The sequence below is a fragment of the Periplaneta americana genome, chromosome 12 (genome assembly GCF_040183065.1).
Source record: "Periplaneta americana isolate PAMFEO1 chromosome 12, P.americana_PAMFEO1_priV1, whole genome shotgun sequence".
NCBI lineage: Eukaryota > Metazoa > Arthropoda > Insecta > Blattodea > Blattidae > Periplaneta > Periplaneta americana.
In genome coordinates this window covers 33,141,125-33,165,951 of record NC_091128.1, presented here as the reverse complement: position 1 = coordinate 33,165,951, position 24,827 = coordinate 33,141,125, and the positions used below count along the sequence as shown (strand labels likewise).

The 24,827-nt window shown below is 36.6% G+C and overlaps 1 protein-coding gene across 2 annotated transcripts in view; it reads left to right on the top strand.

Annotated features, from left to right (window-relative positions):
* Positions 1-24,827, top strand: part of LOC138710222 (synaptotagmin-10-like) — a 605,974-nt gene that overhangs the window by 461,433 nt on the left and 119,714 nt on the right. For both annotated transcript variants that reach the window (XM_069840882.1, XM_069840881.1), the window contains exon 7: positions 2,391-2,511. In XM_069840882.1, coding sequence (XP_069696983.1) covers positions 2,391-2,511 — 121 coding nt within the window. The remainder of the gene's footprint in view (positions 1-2,390; positions 2,512-24,827) is intronic.

Here is a 24,827-nt window from a genome sequence, read left to right as displayed (position 1 = left end):
TATGAAAGACCATTTTACGTCGTTTGAATATTGTAGAGAATGCAATATGTATCTCGTATGAAAGAGCGCTCGACAGCTGAAAAAAAAATTATTGACAATTGTATGTGAAGAACTTTACATTAAAAATAGAATTTTTAAACAATAGAAGCTGCGGGGGGAAAACACTCGTATGTGGATTGTCTGCCTACGTCATGAATGGGTTTGTGTAGGAGAGTGGGGGTGGGGGCAGACCAATAACAGGCAATCAAAACGTGAATGGAATACAATTTTCAAAATGGTTTTGAACGGGAGTCATAACAGACGGGTGTACTCCGATTTGTGTCCTTTCTGAAACAAGAGACCATCTGCATCCAAGAGATAAGCCAGGTCATTAATCGAAGAGGTGAAAATCAAATTTATTCCAGGATACGTATGCAAATAACATCGCCTCGTTTCGAAATGATATTATATTGAGTATTGATTTCCAACTGACCTTGTCGACGTTTTGCATAAATTAATTGCTTACACGTGTTTCAATTCTCAATATGGTTTACGTTTCATATACGATGGCTGTTGAGACTGATCAGATGCTACAGTGTGCCGGTATTGTTGTTCGATAAGTTGGTGTTTATGTAAAGAGAATCAGAAAACACTTAGAAAACTGTCGGGTTTTCAACCAAGGCACTGGCCACCGGCGTAGCTAGGGGTAGCGAGTTGGACTCATACCCCGAAACTGTTGCTTCTTCTTCCTTGGGAAAAACCGTAGAAATCTACTAGATCAGTCAGACACGAATTATCCGTTATGTTATGCGCCCCATAAATTAGAAATCAACCCAGGACATCGCAGTGAGGACCGGACTCCAACAATGCACAAGTGTAAAGGCCCATTCACAATGAAAATTAAACGCAAGCGCAACATAAACGCAAGACCTTGGACCCTTGTTATTTAATGAAAGCATTCACAATGAAATACATAAGCGCAAACGCTAACATAAACGCAAGAAAAGTTTGCAAACTCCAAACTTTTGCGCTGGAGTTTGTTATTTTGAAACAAAACACGATCGCATAGCGCTCTTTTTACTAACACCATCTGTTGGCTGTTTCTACAAACTGCATTTTTCATCAAATCCTGCTTCAGAACGTTCCAAGTACATAATTTTCATTTGCTACGCAATGATTTGATGAAACATTAATTACTTTGTATCAAGAACAGTGTTGTCTTTATGACAAGAGTCGTATTATAAAGGCAATGCAATTTGCATGAACATAAATTGTACAGATGAATGGTCACTTATGTAATTTGTTGCAATTTCTATAGTTTCGTAATATATAGACGACTTTTCATCAGATAATCCAGTAGGCAGTGTCTACACATAACCTTTCCACGTTAATTCTACGAGGCCGTGCTAAGTTCTAACGTTAACGCTTAAATTTTCTTTGTGAATGGTATCACGTCTTTATGTCTTGCGCTAACGTTGCGGTAACGTTTGCATTTCAATTGTCAATGAGCCTTAAGAGTTCGAATTCTGCTTCGGCTGGATTAGGGATACCTGCTTTGGGTTTTTCCGAAATTTTTCCAACTGTAAGCCGGATGTCAGGTAATTCCATTGCTATTATCGAACTCCATTTCGTCAGATATCATCCCACTATCACCAATTCCAAAAACGAAAGATAACTTTTCAGTTGATAAAACGTAGTTAAATAATTAAATAAGGAAAACGGATAGACCTATTATCGGCAGATCTCGTGATGTATTATTCAATTTTGTATAGGAGTATTTCCATTCGTGATGTGTATCGTTGTCGCTTGTCTTAATGTGTAGAGTTTTTCGTAAGAAAGTGATAACTTTAATAATTAAACTTTAATAATTAAAGTTATCACTTACCAATTATTGCTAATATCTTCATTGTCTACAATCTACACAATCTTAGAAAAATTCTGACACAGGCATATTACAAGAGAAATAGGATATTTAGTAGCATCACCCTAAGTCATACTTCTTGTACAAATAACAGCCTGTTAAGTTTTTAAATGGCGTCAAATTAAGTTAAACATTTGTACCAGTTTTCCATTGCTAATTTTTACGTTTATATGAATGCATTTGCATATTTGGAGTTTATATGACATTATACTTTCCGAAACATTTGCAGTTTCATAAAACACTGACATCAGCAATATTTATTCATATAGTCGGGGATTTTGTGGGCTTTAATTGGAGTCGTCTTTAATATGGAAATTCTTTCACTGCCACAATCAGTGGGATTTGAATTTGTATCTAACAGGAAACACATTTGATAATCACATAATCTAACATGTCTTCTTAAGTCTTGCAATATATGATATAATTTTTGTTGTTATAAACTTGTGTTTAGCGGGAAAATGATCGCTAACAGCCATGAATTGCGTTACAGGAGAAGATCGACTTGGGGGAGCTAATGCTGTCTCTCTGCTACCTGCCCACGGCCGGCCGTCTCACCATGACGGTCATCAAGGGCAGAAATTTCAAGGCGATGGACATAACAGGCTCGTCTGGTGAGTGCATCGATTTCATGACTTGGTAGCAGTTAATACTTTTGTCTCTTAAGGGGAACCAAGATTCGATTTCATGCGGAGTACAATGACAGTTAGTGTCTATACTGTTTTCGCTGTAAGAAAAATCCTAATGTAAACATAAGCACGTGGCTGTCAAACCCGTGATTGGCTCCCAGTCGAAACACTCACACGACGCAGGAAAATATAGTTATATTTGGAAACCATCATCTTGTATTATTTGAAAATAAAAAAATTGAATTCTGGTTGTTAAATATGATGAAACATATAACTTCACTCATATGTAAAACGCTACGTAAAAGAAAAGCTACTTTTATATTTTGTTATGTAGTATGAACGCGGATGAATACCAACAGTAATACCGAGGTAGTCTGTTCTTGTAACAAGCTGGCGTCACGTAAGCACGTAGTATTGAAGTATGGCTTCTGCATTCTCGGTGTGTTTGGTTATTAAACATAAGAGTAGAAAACCTCTCAAAAGCGGAGAAAAACAAATAGTCTTAAATGTATATAATAATTTAAGTGAGTTTTAATTACAGTAATTATAAAGTATAGTAAATGTTTCCTAAACAAACGAATACATAGTAGTGAGGTTAGGCCTACTTGACGAGTAACGGGAAATGTTTAACATGAAACAGAATGTACAACAGTAGGCGGGAACACGCACTGAGAATCTATGGCGCCGAACAGTGGCCAATGAAGCCTCACTTCAGTCACGTGCTATTGTTTATATTAGGATTTTTCTTACAGCGAAAAGATTATACAGTGAAAATGAGGGTCATTTGGGGTTTACTTTATCACATCAGCCCGCCCAATTAGCTCTGTGGTAGCGCGTCTGCCTCCAGACTAGCCGGCCCGGGTTCGATTCCCGGCGGGGTCAGTCATTTTCATATCAAATTTCTACCTTGAGTACCTTGAGACTAGACGAGATGGCGGTGCACAACTTCAAATTACTAAATTGTGCATCAATTTGCCTAGGTTAAACAAAAAAAATCTTTCCTCGGTGAATATTAAGAGAAGACAGATGTCACTGTTGCTAGCGATTCGTCCTTCAGATGAGGACTTTAAGACTGGCGGCCGCCTTGGTGCTATTCGACAGGAATAGTCTTCGTGCCGGCACCGGGTTCCTCCTTCTCCCTTCCTCAACTTCATTTCATCCTCACCCATTCCCTACACTACACTTACCCTGGTACACGACATAACTTTTCACAGATACATATCATGTACAGCGTGGTCCGCCGAAGTGGTGTACAAATTAATTGTACTTAAAATGGGCAGGTATGACCCGGATACAATACGAAATCTGGAAACAAACCGGTATGGTACACCGTTAATAAGAATAAGACTGATAGAATGTGTTTAATATAGGCCTACCTTTATTTAAGGTTACCATCCCAAACAGTTTATTTTACATAGTTTGTATTTCATTACGTACTACGAATACATGAAAGGTCCTGTATATAATCTTGTCATGAAATTGTTATAAATGCATAATGTAAATGGTCTTACTTACTTACTGGCTTTTAAAGAACCCGGAGGTTCATTGCCGCCCTCACATTGGTCCCTATCCTGAGCAAGATTAATCCATTCTCTATCATCATATCCCACCGCCCTCAAATCCATTTTAATATTATCTTCCCACCTACGTCTCGGCCTCCCTAAAGGTCTTTTTCCCTCCGGTCTCCCAACTAACACTCTATATCCATTTCTGGATTCGCCCATACGTGCTACATGCCCTGCCCATCTCAAACGTCTGGATTTAATGTTCCTAATTATGTCAGGTGAAGAATACAATGCGTGCAGTTGTGTGTTGTGTAACTTTCTCCATTCTCCTGTAACTTCATCCCTCTTAGCCCCAAATATTTTCCTAAGCACCTTATTCTCAAACACCCTTAATCTCTGTTCCTCTCTCAAAGTGAGAGTCCAAGTTTCACAACCATACAGAACAACCGGTAATATAACTCTTTTATAAATTCTAACTTTCAGATTTTTCGACAGAAGACTGGATGATAAAAGTTTCTCAACCGAATAATAACAGCCATTTCCCATATTTATTCTGTGTTTAATTTCCTCCCGAGTATCATTTATATTTGTTACTGTTGCTCCCAGATATTTGAACTTCTCCACCTCTTCAAAAGATAAATTTCCAATTTTTATATTTCCATTTCGTACAATATTCTCGTCACGAGACATAATCATATACTTTGTCTTTTCGGGATTTACTTCCAAACCTATCTCTTTACTTGCTTCCAGTAAAATTTCCGTGTTTTCCCTAATCGTTTGTGGATTTTCTCCTAACATATTCACATCATCCGCATAGACAAGCAGCTGATGTAACCCGTTCAATTCCAAACCCTCTCTGTTATCCTGGACTTTCCTAATGGCGTACTATAAATGGTCTACAACTTCTAATAATTCGGAATGAATATGATTCATATCTTGGTGATCCATTAGACATGTGTGAGAGGAGTAGCCTATCTATTTTAAATTGCATCTATCATACTACACAATGTGTTCAACACATGAAATAATGCAAGTGTGAGAAGCTTTGGTTCTGTTGTAAGTTTCGGATACAATGTCAGATATTAATGACTTTCTATTAGTGTAATTTTTAAGTTATATTGCATGCTAAGAGGTTATTAGTTGCTTTCATAATATATTAAAGTTTTAAATAGGCCCTATGTTATATACTGTTTCATTTCAAAATAGATTTTCTAAATTAATGGTTCTCTTGACATTATCGCCATCACTCTTCCTGTATTTACTAATGTAAATTCTGAATATTTGCGAAAGACATAAATTTGTAGTGGGTAATCATGCCATCTCTACAATATCTATCCTTCTGTATAGCTTATTTTACGTAGTACCTCCTGCGCCGATGAATTTAAAATCTTTTGTACTTTTATGGTCAGTAGCACCTTTTCAGTTTCTTATGTTCCTTGCTACAATTCAAAACAATAAAATAAATAAATGGAAGGAAAAGACAAAGGGAAGAATAGACAAAAAAGACGGTTAAAGAGGAATGAGTTCATAAAGGGTCAACAAAGTACTATAGCCATACTGTGAAAAACAGAAATGCTGATAATAAAGCTGACGACGATATTTCTCCGCTCGGACAATGAAGCGTAATTTCGTCAGTCTCGAAATCTGTTCTTTTTTTTTCTCTCTTTTTTTTTGCAACATTGCGATAATTTAGGCTATATCTGCATTGTGCAGTTGCGAATAAAGTGATACTGTAATATCGATTCATAAAAAAATAACTATTTTTGTCTGCAATAAAAATGAGAATACAATATCCATATAAAGACGTATTTAATTGTCTTAAACGTGAACAAAAAAAGTTTGCCAATTAGAGCATAAAAGTTCTGTCTACAAAGCACAAATTAACGATTTCATAAGGAAAGGAATCATTTTATTCCGAATAATGAAATCTGAGATATATTTAGAAAAGATTTCTCTTGAACAAGTGGTAAAAGAGAGTTTCGAGAGACGCTGAAAATTACCGTCACTAACCTTTCATTTCGTCCCGCTGGCAAACTTCATCGCTAGCCATGATTTACGATCCCACGAGAAGAGGGTTAGAAAGAACGAGGGAAGGGGGAGGCTGCGAAGTAAACAGAATCCCCCTTCTTCGCATCCTACGCAAAAGGCGTCGTGGATATATTTAGAACTGGTGACCGAATTCCCAGGGAAAAAGATCGATTCCTCGTGCGACAGACGACGGTGCAGATTGGTCCCCATTTGGCAGCCTGACCTACTTCCAACTAACAAGATAAGACGAGATCTTGCACTCCTATTTCCTCTCTCTCTAGTCTTTGTTGTTGCAAATTAGTTGTATTATCATCTTTCCTGAGAGAACATTGTTAACCTCGTCTTCAAAGCAAGCCACTTGTCGAGGCAGGTTGTGTTTCTTATTATAATAACTTTTGAACTGGCTTTCTTTCCGGAATAAATCTTTTAGCCTGAATATACAACATCTAACCTTAAGGGCTATACATTCTGGCTGCAAGTCATTCAGATGTAATATTTCCCTTTAGTGGCAAGAGCGAATATAATTGCATAATATATTAATAGTAGTGATATTAATAGTTGCAGAAGCAAGATCAAAGCAACAATAATAATTGTATATTATTATTATTACTATTATTATTATTATTATTATTACTATTATTATTATTATTACTTACTTACTTACAAATGGCTTTTAAGGAACCCGAAGGTTCATTGCCGCCCTCACATAAGCCCGCCAGCGGTCCCTATCCAGTGCAAGATTAATCCAGTCTCTATCATCATACCCCACCTCCCTCAAATCCATTTTAATATTATCCTCCCATCTACGTCTCGGCCTCCCTAAAGGTCTTTTTCCCTCCGGTCTCCCAACTAACACTCTATATGCATTTCTGGATTCGCCCATACGTGCTACATGCCCTGCCCATCTCAAACGTCTGGATTTCAAGTTCCTAATTATGTCAGGTGAAGAATACAATGCGTGCAGTTCTGTGTTGTGTAACTTTCTCCATTCTCCTGTAACTTCATCCCGCTTAGCCCCAAATATTTTCCTAAGCACCTTATTCTCAAACACCCTTAACCTATGTTCCTCTCTCAGAGTGAGAGTCCAAGTTTCACAGCCATATAGAACAACCGGTAATATAACTGTTTTATAAATTCTAACTTTCAGATTTTTGGACAGCAGACTGGATGATAAGAGCTTCTCAACCGAATAATAACAGGCATTTCCCATATTTATTCTGCGTTTAATTTCCTCCCGAGTGTCATTTACATTTGTTACTGTTGCTCCAAGATATTTGAATTTTTCCACCTCTTCGAAGGATAAATCTCCAATATTTATATTTCCATTTCGTACAATATTCCCGTCACGAGACATAATCATATACTTTGTCTTTTCGGGATTTACTTCCAAACCGATCGCTTTACTTGCTTCAAGTAAAATTTCCGTGTTTTCCCTAACCGTTTGTGTATTTTCTCCTAACATATTCACGTCATCTGCATAGACAAGAAGCTGATGTAGCCCGTTCAATTCCAAACCCTGCCTGTTATCCTGAACTTTCCTAATGGCATATTCTAAATTTTTTTAATTAATAATAATAATTATTATTATTATTATTATTAATAATAATATTAATAATAATAATAATAATAATTATTATTATTATTATTATTATTATTAATATTATTATTATTAGGGAAGACCACAAACAAGATTGTTAGAAGAGTGAACGGAAACAGACAAATGTGTATAAACCAGAAAGTCAGAAGAAGAAAATTATTAAATATTGTTTTAGGCGTAATACATCAACTATTGACCACATATTTTGTATTCGACAGAAAATGGAGAAAAAATGGGAGTATAAGGGTACAGTGCATCAGTTATTCATAGATTTCAAAAAGGCATATGACTCGGTTAAGAGAGAAGTTTTATATGATATTCTTATTGAATTTGGTATTCCCAAGAAACTAGTTCGATTAATTAAAATGTGTCTCAGTGAAACGTACAGCAGAGTTCGTATAGGTCAGATGCGTTTTCAATTCATTGTGGGCTAAAGCAAGGAGATGCACATCACCTTTACTTTTTAACTTTGCTCTAGAGTATGCCATTAGGAAAGTCCAGGATAATAGAAAGGGTTTGGAATTGAACGGGTTACATCAGCTGCTTGTCTATGCGGATGACGTGAATATGTTAGGAGAAAATCCACAAACGATTAGGGAAAACACGGAAATTTTACTGGAAGCAAGTAAAGAGATAGGTTTGGAAGTAAATCCCGAAAAGACAAAGTATATGATTATGTCTCGTGACCAGAATATTGTACGAAATGGAAATATGAAATTGTAAATTTATCTTTTGAAGAGGTGGAGAAGTTCAAATATCTGGGAGGAACAGTAACAAATTTAAATGATACTCGGGAGGAAATTAAATACAGAATAAATATGGGAAATGCCTGTTATTATTCGGTTGAGAAACTTTTATCATCCAGTCTTCTGTCAAAAAATCTGAAAGTTAGAATTTATAAAAGAGTTATATTACCGGTTGTTCTGTATGGTTGTGAAACTTGGACTCTAACTTTGAGAGAGGAACAGAGACTACGGGTGTTTGAGAATAAGATTCTTAGGAAAATATTTGGGGCTAAGAGGGATGAAGTTACAGGAGAACGGAGAAAGTTACACAACACAGAACTGCACGCATTGTATTCTTCACCTGACATAATTAGGATCATTAAATCCAGACGTTTGAGATGGGCAGGGCATGTAGCACGTATGGGCGAATCCAGAAATGCACGTAGAGTGTTAGTTGGGAGGCCGGAGGGAAAAAGACCTTTAGGGAGGCCGAGACGTAGATGGGAAGATAATATTAAAATGGATTTGAGGGAGGTGGGATATGATGATAGAGAATGGATTAATTTTGCTCAGGATATGGACCAATGGCGGGCTTATGTGAGGGCGGCAATGAACCTCCGGGTTCTTATATAACATTGTGGCTGCACTGCTGTGTTGTGTTAAATTATAACATCATAAAACTGTTAACATGATAAAAACATTCCATTCCTCTTTAAACTTCATAATTTCATTAATTGGATGTTTTACTGCTAGTCTTGTCTCAATTGACTTTTTATATTTATGATATGTGAATTAGACTAAATTAATAAAACAATATTATATTATATCATATAATATTGACTATCTGAACATTTCATCATGCTTTCTAAGATAAGTTTCTAATAGTTGGTTACCGCAAAAGTATAATAGCAGTAACAACAAAAATAACAGTAGCAATAATTTCACTCGCTTTGTAATTAAAGACCCATTTTCGTGTTGTAATATCAGATATTATTTTAAATAAAAATAATGATATATTTTAAATAATAATAATAATAATAATAATAATAATAATAATAATAATAATAATTAGTGCTGTTGATCGATCAAAATATTTACTCGATTAACTATTTGAATTTAATCGATTAATCGATAGATTAATCGAGTTTTGATTGAGTTGAAAAAATGTTTTAATATACTGTAATACACAATTATTGTTGAATTTCACTTGTGTTTGGTAATAAGCATAAGTATTAAATGTTGTATATCTTTATATATTGTATCGTAATATTACAAAACAACTATTTTAATTACTTATTAACATATTTATTATGAGGCTTATAGGCCTAATTTATTGTGTCAATTTCTCCGGGAATTTTTGAGACAAACATAAATAACAAAAAGTATGAAGATTCACCTAGTTAATACCGCTTGATCTATGATTTTAAACATGTAAATACCATCACATGCTGCAAATTAAGTGCCGTTCTGCGTTTAGTAACAATGTTTCCTGCATCACCAGGGGAGTAACGAATGTGATATGGGCCCGCCTGCAAAAATAAAATTTCGGGTCTCTAAAATAAACTGTATCGGTGCACCCAAAAGTATAACCCATCAATAACTAACAATAACATAAATAATAATTACAGCAGATAGAAGTTCAACTTCAATGCAGTATATTTCCACGTTATTAGAGCAAAGGGATTAATCGTTCATGATTGTAAAATTATTAAAATAATAACAGTTATTAATACATTTTATTAAAAACATATAATTTATACTATAGTGTTTGAAATTTAGCAGGAGTTAGGCCCAGGGCCGCCGAGAAGGGGAGGGGGGCAAAGGGCGCGAGTGCATATGGGCCCGTCAGATTAAGTGAAACTGATTACTTTTTATTATCACGAATAATTATTTGTGATACATACGGATACTATAACATTTTGTAAGAATATTTGTTACATAAATTTGACATATTACTTACTTACTTACTTACAAATGGCTTTTAAGGAACCCGAAGGTTCATTGCCGCCCTCACATAAGCCCGCCATCGGTCCCTATCCTGTGTAAGATTAATCCAGTCTCTATCATCATATCCCACCTCCCTCAAATCCATTTTAATATTATCCTCCCATCTACGTTTCGGCCTCCCTAAAGGTCTTTTTCCCTCCGGTCTCCCAACTAACACTCTATATGCATTTCTGGATTCGCCCATCTCAAACGTCTGGATTTAATGTTCCTAATTATGTCAGGTGAAGAATACAATGCGTGCAGTTCTGCGTTGTGTAACTTTCTCCATTCTCCTGTAACTTCATTCTGCTTAGCCCCAAATATTTTCCTAAGCACCTTATTCTCAAACACCCTTAACCTATGTTCCTCTCTCAGAGTGAGAGTCCAAGTTTCACAACCATACAGAAGAACCGGTGATATAACTGTTTTATAAATTCTAACTTTCAGATTTTTTGACAGCAGACTGGTTGATAAAATCTTCTCATCCGAATAATAACAGGCATTTCCCATATTTATTCTGCGTTTAATTTCCTCCCGAGTGTCATTTATATTTGTTACTGTTTCTCCAAGATATTTGAATTTTTCCACCTCTTCGAAGGATAAATCTCCAATTTTTATATTTCCATTTCGTACAATATTCTGGTCACGAGACATAACCATATACTTTGTCTTTTCGGGATTTACTTCCAAACCGATCGCTTTACTTGCTTCCAGTAAAATTTCCGTGTTTTCCCTAATCGTTTGTGGATTTTCTCCTAACATATTCACGTCATCAGCATAGACAAGAAGCTGATGTAACCCGTTCAATTCCAAACCCTGCCTGTTATACTGAACTTTCCTAATGTCATATTCTAAAGCGAAGTTAAAAAGTAAAGGTGATAGTGCATCTCCCTGCTTTAGCCCGCAGTGAATTGGAAAAGCATCAGATAGAAACTGACCTATACGGACTCTGCTGTATGTTTCACTGAGACACATTTTAATTAATCGAACTAGTTTCTTGGGAAGACCAAATTCAATAAGAATATCATATAATACTTCCCTCTTAACCGAGTCATATGTCTTTTTGAAATCTATGAATAACTGATGTACTGTACCCTTATACTCCCATTTTTTCCCCATTATCTGTCGAATACAAAAAATCTGATCAATAGTCAATCTATTACGCCTAAAACCGCACTGATGATCCCCAATAATTTCATCTAAGTACGGAGTTAATTTTCTCAAAAGAATATTGGACAAAATTTTGTACGACGTCAACAAAAGTGATATTCCTCGAAAGTTACCATAGTTGGTTTTGTCCCCCTTTTTAAAAATAGGTACAATTATGGACTCCTTCCATTGTTCTGGTACAATTTCCTTTTCCCAAATAGCAAGTACAAGTTTATAAATTTCGCTATATATTGCACTTCCACCCTCTTGTATTAATTCTGCTGGAATTTGATCGATACCTGGAGACTTGTACTTTTCCAGATTTTCTATCGCAATTTCGACTTCTGAAAGCGTGGGTTCGGGTACAAATGGCTCAGCAGTTTGTATTTCAATTTCGTTCCGGTCATTTCTATTTGGCCTATGTACATTTAGTAGTTGCGCAAAATAGTTTTTCCATCTGTTTAGGATTGATGGAGAGTCTGCAAGCAAGTCACCATTCTCATCCTTGATCACGTTTACCCTTGGCTGATATCCGTTCTTAAATTCCTTTATACCCTTATATAAATCTCGAATGTTTTTATTCTTACTATTTGTTTCTACCTCATTCAGTTTTTCCTTCAAGTAACCTCTCTTTTTATTCCTAAGTGTACGACTTGCTTCCCGTCTTTCATTGAAATAATTATCTCTCTTCTCTTCAACTGGATCCTGTTTCCTTCTTTCTACTACCATGCAACAATCATCAAACCACGGTTTCTTTTTCTTAGTTTCACAATAACCTATGCTCTGCTCAAAATTTGACATATTAACTCAACAATAGTAGAATTAATACAAATTACCATTTTATATGTAAATATTTGACTTTTATATAATAGAATATCGGTTTCCCGCATTAACCTTCACCGACATGACAATTGAGGGCCCCGGCATTTGCCTGAACTATATTTCAGTCGCTTGTACTGAACACGTTCAATTATTTATTGGCTTGTCCTTTTTAACTTCCAAACTTCCGCTGGCCCACCACAATATGCTAGTGGACTCTCTCAAACCGAAGTCGCAGGATACGTTTCTTTTTCAGTACACAGTATGTTTCGTGTCGAAACTTTCGTCTTTTCGCTGTCGTTTGTCCAGTAAATTCTGTTAATTAGTATTACCGGTTATAGTTTAACTGCACAATGGACAAGTACAGGCATAAGTCGGGAGCTGAGAAGCACAAGGAGAGACAGAAAAAATTGGAAGATAATAATATGGATGCTAGACTGGGTGAAAAATATTATGAAGATATTAACAAAAGAGATCAGTGATGAGCCGAAATATTTAAGAACATTCATGCCTCTAATTTAGGGCTAACTCCGTTGAAACCTATGATTCTCCTAAATAGTCTGAGGGAATTAAAACGGGACAGTGTATTTCCAAATATTTGTATAGCCATTAGAATATTCTATACAATTCCTGTGACAGTTGCTGATGCTAAAAGATCCTTCAGCAAAATGAAGGAAATAAAAATGTATTCAGGTAAACAATGTGTCAAGAACGACTGAGTAACCTTGGCCTCCTAGTCTGGAGAGCGATCTTGCTAAGTCTTTAAATTTTGGCGATATAATTGATGATTTTGCATCAATGGAGTCAAGGAGAGTTGTTTGTTGATGTTGGACTGCAAGTTAGAAATTACAGGTGTTTAGGAATAATGTTTTATGAACATAATATATTGTGCTAATGTGAAGTTTTGCTAAAAGTTTCCAATGTAATAAACGTGTATATTTTTAAGTTTGTATCTGTGTATGGGGTTACCTCTTATTTATTTTGCAAATAATTATTATAGTTAGAATAACTGGTAACTTGTAATTGCTACTTTTTTCAACGGGGTTCCGAGTACAGTATTACATAGGGGCCATAAATTCTGTCGGCGGCCCTGGGTAGGCCTATCAATAAGTAGGCCTATATACTTCTATCTGCTGTTTGTTGTACTTATAAAACTTTACTGTACTGACATTGAACTCCAGTGAAACTGGACCATGCGGCATGCTTTCTGTGATGCGAAGGTATTGATGATTTCACTGACATCAACGGATCTAGCCCTTTCACATTCGATACTGAGGAGGCTGAGTTCACCAAGTCTGTCTTGGGTCATAGAATTCCGCAGATAGTTCTTTATAAGTTGTAGCTTCGAAAATGATCCTTCGGACGAAGAAACAGTAACCGGAATAGTTAGAAATAGGTAAAATGCCGTGCATAAGTCTGGAACGGTAGCAGCTACGATTGAATTTTCTATTACTAATAGATTTGTTAATTCAGATACAGAGGCTATTTCTTTTTTCAGAGCGTTTCTGAAACCTATTACCTGGTCTGGGAATTCACTGGATAAATCTTCCTCACATTCATTTTGAAGAACCACTGCTGCATTGTGAATCTTTCGTCGGAAGCAGAATTTAGAAATTTTGGGGAAATAATTTTGAAGAAATGGTTAACATTATGCATACCCTCAAATCTGTTTTTAATTGGGCTACAATAATGTCAAAACAGCCATTAAAACAGTGGTTCTGAAATATATCTTTGGATCTACTAGCCGCTCGTCCTGACACAATTCATCAAAATGTTTTTTTACTTTTCGAATTCTTTTATTTTCAAATTGTGGTGGAATGCCCCAGCTCTTTGCCAAAGATGTAGCTGATGACATTGCTTCTTCAAAATTATTTCGGTGACAAGATAAATAATCGGCTGCATTCTGAATAAGAGAACACGCTTTATCAAGCTCTACATTTTCCGATTGCATAACTTGTGATGCTAGATTAGTAGGGTACATTCTAGAATCTTTGATTGCAACACTATTTGAAAAATGAATTGAAATTTCTCTAATTGGTTTTCCAAAGCAACAGCTTGTTCTCTTTCTTCTTCTTTTTTAGATATCAATATTAATTTTGACACAGCTGTAAGTACATCGACATAAGCATAACGCAGGGCTTTAACAGACTGGTATCTCGAAGACCAATGTGCTGGGCAAAGTTTTTCAAGGTATAAAAAGATACCAAATGTTCCCATCTTTTAATATTCTACTATGACTGAAGAAAAGATAAAACATTTCCACTGTGCCATAAAAGGACCTAACTTCTTGAATTCCACATGCAGCATCGTTAAGTACAAGACTTAATTATGCGCTGCACAATGTACATATTTTGCAGTTCTTTGTCTTTTTTCAATTTTCGTTCTGACACCTTTGTATACGTCTGACATATTGGCACAACCGTCATACCCCTGACTAGATAATAAGAGTCCCTTTTCGTCTATTGCACTGAGTATTTCCTTCTCTATTCTAATGCACTTTGATCTTTTATTTCGCGAAAACCTAAGAAGTTTTCATTTATCTTCACGTCACAAGGCTTTCCAGTTACATCATGTGAAACTTTAATGTATCTAAATATCTGACTTAGGCCTAATTGTTCTTTTTTTGTTATGTCCTATGTTGTATCTGTAATTATTTTAAAAAATGGGGCAGCTTTAATGTCATTAATAATTTTTTTTAACTGCACGGGATAAAACATTTATTAACTCATTTTGAATAGAAAGGTTTAGGTACTTTTGTGTATATTTTGGTTTATTTATGAGATCGCGTAATACAGGATCGTACTTTGCGAGAAGTTCGATGATTAATAAAAAGTTTCCACTGTTTGATTTTCCAATTTGTTCCCTTACGTCCCCGAAAAGCTACATTATTGGATGTCAGAGTTAATATCACATTCACGATACGCTCAAGGACCTGTTTCCATATTATGTTTTCACTTTTCTTTAGTTCTGAATCCATACCCGCGTCAACTGTGTTTTTCATACGCCACGAATTGAAAACGACGCATGCATTGAAACGTGCGTAAGTACTCGTAGTTTCGTGTCGCACTATACTTTTGGTTAACCATCTCCAATCTCGGACCCCTTCTCTGCAAACTGAAGACGAATTCTGCTGCCCAAAATCTGCACGATCATTTGAATGCTCTGCAACTGCGATATTGGTAGGCCTAATTACATTTAAGGCGGTTTTGTTACAATCTTCTTTTTCGCTAATGTTTTCACAATTGCTGTCTCTACTAACATCTATTTCTATTTCACTTTTCACTTCAGACTTCAAACATTTGTAACTGTTGTGCTATCACCACTACTAGGACCAGAAAGATAAAAAAAAAATTACTTATTTTTACTAATTTGTTTGTTTCGGTCAAGTTTCGGTCCCCTACGGCCACTTCCAACGGACTCCTAACGAATATTCACACGTTTATCACTGGGATTGTGGCGCTGGAAATCAATTTGGAACACATTTCAATTTTTATTGTACAATATAAATGCAATTATCACTACAATGACAATAATTCTTGCAGATAACACAAAAACAACTTCGGAACCGTAATTAACAGTCGCAGTTTCACTTCACTTCCACTAAATGACTCTTGAGTTCCAGCAGACGCGTAGCAGGGATGCCAATATCGGCAAACGAAATGAAACTGTGAGGAATGTTACAAAATGTGTGCTAAACGTTAAGAATGTTACAATAGGTGTGTAGCACGTTAGGTTAGGTTAGGTGTGTAAGATAATATGAATGGTTACCACAGTTGGCGACACTGCAATCATTCTCCCACTCCACCTCAAATAACGTCACAACGACGGAATATGGCCGCCTTCTTCCTTCAAGTATGACGATTTTCCTATATAAGTAAGGAACCTATTTAGGGCGGATTGGGTGGGACCACAGCTCTCCAAGTGATCACATCGAGTTTCTACTACTCCACACTACAAAACTAAGGTATTTTCAATGTTTGTTTTTAATTCCCAATACTGGCAATACATGACTGAAGCTTCACCTTTCTTTCTTTTTTCTACTCTCGCTTCTTCTTTCTTTTCTGTGCACAACTTAGATGTTCGTACTTAACTTTAAATGGATTCATTTTTCAGTACCATACTGTCTATACTCTCTAATAATAATTTACTGGATTAAAACACAGAAAAATATTCGAACAAAATTAAATTTAAAACTGTTCAAATAAAGTTGGAAAAATATCACGCCGACCATACAACTGACATTATTTAACTTCCCGCAAAGAGAGCTCTTTCGAAACTGAGTAAAGTTGACTGATCGTTACTACACAAACACCTTATGGGATAATTAATAACATTATAAAATTGAATGAAAACCCATTCCATTGTTGTCGAATAAATATATAACAAAAGTTAAACGTTCAGAGAAAAATGTGCATAAAACAATCTCAGGTACCTCAGGTACCGCCGTGAATAATGATATGACCAGTTCCATGCAGGCTGCAATTAATTGGGCTTTCTTTTTTACTTATTTTTTGGTGGTGTTTGCGGGCCCCTTAAAACCCCGGGCTCGCTGCATTGCAGGCCCTGCAGGCCTTAACGTTACGCCGCTGTGCATCACTAAACACGAAAAAACTTTCTTTTGTCAAGTACTTCTCCACGATCGTTCAATTTAAATCCAAACGTTTCACCTAGTTTACTTCTCAAATTCTCATATGACATAAAGGAGTTTACACTTTTCACAAACTACAGAAAACTGATTTTTTTTTCTTTATCAAACTAAACACACAACCTTCATATACAAACTCAGTACAGAAAATGTAACTGCGATACAGAGGTCGAAACAGAAGACTGGCCCCTATTGTAATCGAATTACCAGATTTTAGAAAGAGAAGAAGGTAGTTACGCTCTCACTTGCACACATTGTAGACATGGCTATTTTATAAGGGATGAGGGGAACGAATCCCGACGGAATAAGCGCCGGAATGATTTAAGACGGCGCTTATTCCGTCGGATCCCGGCCAACTAGTCACTCATAACGAGTGTACCTCAGCACATGTGTGGACTTCGGTCCTACGTTCACAGACATCTATGACGTAGTGCAGAGGGCGGCCACTAGAGGGAACCCAAGAGTTGGAACTTAATCTGAGACGATTCTGTCCGACGCCGGGGTGGTATCCGGTGTTGCTTAGTGGATAAAGCATCAGCATGATTTAAGACGACGCTTATTCCGTCGGATCCCGGCCAACTAGTCACTCATAACGAGTGCACCTCAGCACATGTGTGGACTTCGGTCCTACGTTCATAGACATCTATGACGTAGTGCAGAGGGCGGCCACTAGAGGGAACCCAAGAGTTGGAACTTAATCTGAGACGATTCTGTCCGACGCCGGGGTGGTATCCGGTGTGGCTTAGTGGATAAAGCATCAGCACGTAGAGCTGAAAACCCGGGTTCAAATCCCGGCGCCGGAGAGAATTTTTCTCCGTTCCATTACTCTTTCATCGTATGATGACGCAGAATATCTGCATGGAAATATCATATGTACTTCGGTACATTAAAATAATATAGGCATATATGATATGCGTAAATCACTTCGTGATTTAAGACGGCGCTTATTCCGTCGGATCCCGACCAACTACTGTCTTCGCGCTACGAGTTGGCGCGGGGAGTAGATAGGCGGGACGGGGGAACTTTGCGCTACACTCTGACTTGGAAAACTTCGTCCACTTACTTGGCTACACGGGAACGGAGTCAGACATAAAGGATTCCGCATCTTCGGTGTTGTCGCTATGACTATCATTATCACATTTTTTTAAATTTCTGGAGTATTATCTGTCCATGATAATCGTCTGTTTATGTTCCAGCCGTGTATATTAATTCGAATCTCTCAACAAAGCCATTAGCCCCACCGCCCCCATCCTGATGAACAACAATGAGTGTTCTGGACACATTTACGGTAGTCAAAACTCCCGCAACATTTTTATCGTGCCAGCACTTGGGAAACGTTAAATTGGTAGGCCTATCTATCCGCATCTCGTCCAGATACAAAATCGGTTTTTCCACTTTCCTAAGCTTTCTTATTTGCTGTAGATATCTTCATGTATTCTAATTTACAGTGTTTTCCTCAATTGTTTTTTTCGCTGCACACTTCTTCCACCTGAAATCCTTTTTCTTCAGTATTCGTCTTAATGTTGTCTTTCATTTCAAATCAATTTTCTCTTGTAAAAGGGTAGACGTTTGTTGCAGCTTGGTACTATTTTTTACTTGTTATTTAACGACACTGTAATAACTACTAGCTTCTTCAGTGTCGATTGAATTGATGATGGCGAGATGGTATTTGGCGAAATGAAACCAAGGATTCGCCATAGATTACCTGACATTCACCTTCCGCTTGGGAAAACCTCGGAAAAAACCCAACCAGGTAGTCAGCGCAAACGGGAATCGAACTCACTCCCGAGCACAACTGCAGATCAGCAGGGAAACGCGCTACCTCCTGAGCTACGCCGGTGGTCCTCTTTCTTTTTCAAATAAAAATTCTCAATTATATTTTTTTTGTCAATCTCCCGTCGAAGTCATCTACATTTGCGTTTCGGTACTCTGGACGTTTACATTTTTTTTCTCCCTCAGGTGTCGACAACGCACTTTCTTCTGTGCAGTCTTTCATTTCATTCCTTATACGCTGTATTGTTCTTGTGGATAGATTAGAGTACTTTTCTACCTTTGCTGTAGGTTTTGTAAGAGGAATGCAAAGGCACTGTTGTTCTTTTTCTTCATCACAGAATTATTTTGCACTTCTGATAATATTCCCTTCTTCGCTATAGATTGTCAATCCTTGTTTCCTCTTTGTCGACATATTTACAATAAACAAAAAACTACTATAAACCTAAATAACAGTATACAATAACATAAATTCTATTAACTATATTATTATCAACACTATTGACACGAAAAGCAAAGGATAACTAAAGCAATACAAGATTTGTGGTATACTGAAAACAATTGTCTTGTTGAAACTAATAAAACACTACAGTAAAAACCCCACTATTATTATCACAAAGTCGCAAAGATTCATAGACACATGCAGTAGATGTTTGTGAAACAGGAATATTGCAGTGAACAGCGCGGTGCGCATGCGCGACTGTTTCCCCTCCGCCCCGTCTAAGTACTTCAGCCGCCTTCTCCTGGCGTGACAACAGTAGTCACTCATAACGAGTGCACCTCAGCACATGTGTGGACTTCGGTCCTACGTTCATAAACATCTATGACGTAGTGCAGAGGGCGGCCACTAGAGGAACCCAAGAGTTGGAACTTAATCTGAGACGATTCTGTCCGACGCCGGGGTAGTATCCGGTGTGGCTTAGTGGATAAAGCATCAGCACGTAGAGCTGAAAACCCGGGTTCAAATCCCGGCGCCGGAGAGAATTTTTCTCCGTTCCATTACCCTTTCATCGTATGATGACGCAGAATATCTGCATGGAAATATCATATGTACTTCGGTACATTAAAATAATATAAATGTAAGTGAAGTTAAGTAAAGATTCATCTTTATGGACGAGGAAAGCTTAGTAAAGACAATTTGTTATGGTTGTCTATAGTTGGGTTTTCGAGATTTCCGAAAATTTAATAACCAGTTCAATTAAAAATAGAAGCAGAAAGGAAAACCCGCGAAACGCCGGGTACTTTCAGCTAGTTAAATATAAATTTATAAATCTTCTTAGCATTCGTGAGCTGCCACAAGGGACAAAGAGTACTTAACCATAGAAATTTTTACAAGTTCATGAAAAACCATTGATTTTGTTTTAACAATGAAACTCCTACAAGTACATAGCTGCAAATATTTTTTTTTAGATTAGTGGCAATATACCTATTTTTAGAGAGGTAACTGTTACAAAAAAGTAGAGAATGCTACTGAAATTAGTTTGATTTCGAATATAGGTGATTCTTCAGGAGAGCAATTGATCCTTTCAATGCAGCTAAGGTTACAATCGGAATAATAGATGTAGGTATTCTAAGCCTCTTAAACACATCTTTCATGAAGAGAGTAGCGGTACCTCTTGCTCCAACCAGAAGTCCGATTACTTCAAGCTCTTTTAGCTGATATTTTTTGAGGTAATAGGGAATGGTAGGATTGTAGATATTCTTTTTTTCATTATCCACTTCTGCTGGCTGTTCCTCATCCGTTTCGAAACGCACAGTGGGATCAATTATGTATCCAGATCTTGTAGATTTCTTGAAAGCTATTATATCTTTGCGCCAAGGTCCGTGTACTGCCAGTGACGGAGAGACCATGTACTTCTTCAAAGGTGTTGTAATCGGCATCTTTAAGGGCAGTGGCTATAATTGATCGTACTTGGTGGTGTCTAGCGTTTCGCAGAGCTTCGCCGTGCGGGACAGAATCCCAGGACGTGTGCAAAAGTTTTAACCTCGTTGTGGCAATGCCTACAACGGTTGTCCTGAGATCTTTCTGGCACAGCACGTACTGCAGAAACATTTCCAACCATTTAAATGCCATCGCGCCATTCGCTGTTGGAGAGTCTTTCGTGTTTACAAATCCATTTGTTGGCACCAGGATATTGTTTAAATAAAACTACGCCTTTCCCTTTCTGTGGATGACGACACCAAATATCAAATTCTCTGTTCCTCAGAAGGTTACGAATCTTTGTAGCATTGAAGAAATGTTCAGAGATGATTTGATTGTGTTGGTGATCAGAATGGTAAAATAATAGGAGTAATAGAATGCGCACAACTGAACGGAATCTAACGTCTATAAACACACTTCCAATAAATAAATAAAAAAATAGTGTAGAGTTCTACATTACATTGAAACAAAGACAGGAGAATGTTATAAGTTTAATTCTTATTTCTAATTTAAGCTTTTTTGCACATATGTTCCTGTTTATTTTGAAGATTCGTGGCACTTTGTGAAAATGTAACACCGGGGCGATCGGTACTATCGTGTTCAAGGCGTGACGTTACAAGCCGTAAGGTAGCAGGTTCTATTCTATATGGTTTCGGAGACTTTTCTCCTTGATCTAATCCTTTCGGTCCCACTATGATCCTGGGATCGACCCAGCGTCTGACGAAATGGATATTGAGATATATCCTTAGAGGCAAAGTCGGGCATTAGTCTGGAATGACCCCCTTACTGCTAATTAATGCTAAAAGTCGAGATGAGAGCCTAAACATCCTGTTGCTCTCATAGCTTCATAGCTTGTATAGCGACGGTTTGCTTTGCTGAATATAGCATAAGGATAAACCAAAAGTAAAATATTTATACATAACAAGAGTTAACAACTAAAATTCCTTCATTCTTGGATACAATCTTTTAACACTTAATTACTGATGAACGTTATTGAACAAGTAATAACTACTTCACTGTGTTCATACTATAAATTTTGGTGGTAAATACCTGGCTGACACACACCCACAACACATTCTGAAAACTCAACTGAATTTCAGAACACACAACCTTTTCGACACAATCATAAACACACCCCACCTCAACAAGAAACAGAAGATAGCGCTGGAACTCACTAGGATTCGGAGGATGACGCAAAACCACGTCGAAACTAGTCAATCAGGTAATTTATAACAAAATTCATAATATTAACACAATGAAGTAGTTATTACTTGTTAATTAACGCTCATCATTAGCCTACCTAAAAGATAATATTTTAAGTGTTAAAATTTGATGTTAAGTTAGGAAAATCCTTTAAAACGCTTGTGAATGAAGAGGATATGGTGATTTTTATAGGTGATTTTCTGACCCACTGTGATTCTCTTAACATTGTTGCAACTTGATTGCACTCTCTTAATTTCTTTATCTCCGAATCTTTTCTATAGGCCTATTTAAGAAAATCGTTAAATGAAAAAAATATAATTTATCATTAAGTCATAACCGATTATTAAAATAGTGCATTTGAAAAATAGATTTTGATATGATTATAACAGTGATGCTAATAATTATAAAATATTGATAAAATAACAAACACTAACTTCTAAAAAATGCATAAATTAATGTTTAAAAATTATAGAATTTTTACTTGTGATAGAACACTTCCTTCGTAATATTCAAACCACTTTATATCAAGTAACAATTGCAGAAAATTTGTTAATGAACAGCAATTTATATATAACGTGTAACATTGCAACACCATATATTCAGTAGCAATAACAACAGATAGAATTCCCAGCACTGTTCAAGAGGCCTTCAAAATTTGTTAATGAACAGCAATTTATATATAACGTGTAACATTGCAACACCATATATTCAGTAGCAATAACAACAGATAGAATTCCCAGCACTGTTCAAGAGGCCTTCAAATACCTTAGCATCAGTGACGACGAATTTCTAAGTGTAATAATTCAGAATGCAGGACGGTTAACTGTAGATTATGCACCAACGAAGACTCAACGTATGGGGAATGTAAAAATTTAATTATAAAGTAATATCTATTTATACATCTTGATTACACAACGTTTAACACTACGTATATCACTTCGGAAAACGTATTATGTGTCTTTCTCGTGTTAAATTTTACATTACCTCGTTAACATGTTTCAGCCTGTTATCGGCCATCTTCAGAACTGGTTGTTGCTGGTCTTGGCGCCTTTTGTTTGTGTTTCCTGTGGGGGTGTGCAAAAAGTACATCACATTAACATACGAAAACAAAAACACATACAAGACTGCAACCTCATCCAAGAAATTAAATTACAACACCGCATACAGCACACAAAAACTCTACAAAAGCATCTCAACACACAAAGAACACAAACAAATACAACCACACAGGTGTATACAAACTCAAATGACTAGAACAATAAGAAACACAAAAACACCCGCACCAAATCCTCAACACACAACTCAATTTCAGAATACTCACAATTTTTTACTCTACATTGCACTACAAAAACACACCCCCATAGGAAACGCAATCAGAAGGCGCGAAGACCTCCCAGTTCTGAGGATAGCCCAAAGGCTGAAACTAATCAATAAGGTACCGTAACATAGTAATTAACACGTGAAAGCAAAATAAACTTTATATTCCAAACTGATTTAGTGTTAAAAGTTGTGTAATCAAGATGTATAAAACTTTAGTTTACATTTAATATGACTTCAGTGGTGGCTAGTATTACTTCATCGTTTATGTGAATGTGTTATGCTCATCACGCTTAGTTCTGAATAATCCACTGAAAATAATAAAATGTAGGCTTACAAGGCCTACAATGTTTAATTTCTTAAGTCAATAGGGTCAGTGGTTCTTTTATTGTAGCCTAGTGCTTCCTTCTTTAATCGGTCCCTATTTTAACATAGTAAAATTGAATTTATTCCCAAGTGCTGTACCTCTAAGAATAAATCCAGATATTTTCATATACCTAGTTTCCTTTAATACTGATAATTAGGGACCGGATTTTTATATAATATCAAGGTGTGAAGTATTTATATAAGAAAAATAAGCTGAATATGTACCAAAATATGTAAAATCATGAAAATATTCAATATCAATATCTGGCAGGTATAGAATAGGTAAAACTCTCCAGTTGTGATTTCATACAGCACCCAATTTTAACCGCACACTTGACACATTACTATTTTTCCATCTGTAGCGAAAGCTTCGTCCATCGCAATCCATGATTTTATTTTTGTCGTTAGGTTTGAAGATACAGAGGCCATTTTAGTTAGTTAAAAGCAGTAGATAAACTTATTTGCACTTTATACTGTAAGTACTAAAACTAGAGAACTGAGTGAAAATAAGAGGAGATGTGGGACACATGCATTTTAGCTGCTCCCTCAAAGAAACAAAGTACCTACTAAAACCTCAAACTATACGCATTTACAAACTGTCGTTTGAAAAGTGACATTCCTGTCTCATTCAGAAGGGAAGGATTATTCCAGCCGAAAACCATACTTTCTAATTGCTCGGAAAATCCCATTTCCGTAAGATCTACTAAATTTAAAGTAAAGAGGTCAAGCAATAACCTGAAAAGCTATTTATTGTAATTTTTCAACGTCCATTTTCGGCTTTCCCCCTTTTCTAGAGCTCCTTCAGTGAGCAGCCTAACCCGGAGTGAGACAAGTGGCCAACAGCTTGGAGTTCACATATTCGGTTTCTTTCAGCCCCGAACAATTTGCAAGGACGTGTTTTACGTACCTTTTAAATTTCTCCTCCCACTTCTCCTCCTCCAATTCAATTCAATTCAATTCAATCTTTCCAGTTTATTCCTTTATTTCTTTTCAAAATTCGGCTACTTTATTGCGGCTCATGCCAGACTTCACACGGGTTTTCCCTGGAAGGATTAGGAAGAGGATGGGTAAGGTTGCAAATTGCATGGAAACGGCTTGTTAAGATGCATGTAGAACAATTTCGATAAAAGTCATGTCGTCCTCGTCCCACTCCACCGCATGAAGGCAACGCTGCTTTCTGAGTGATTTTTACAATACAAGGTAACTTAGTTGTATGTGAAAGGTTGCATTTTGTTCACTCATATTTACAGTGGGCGATATGGGGTGAGTG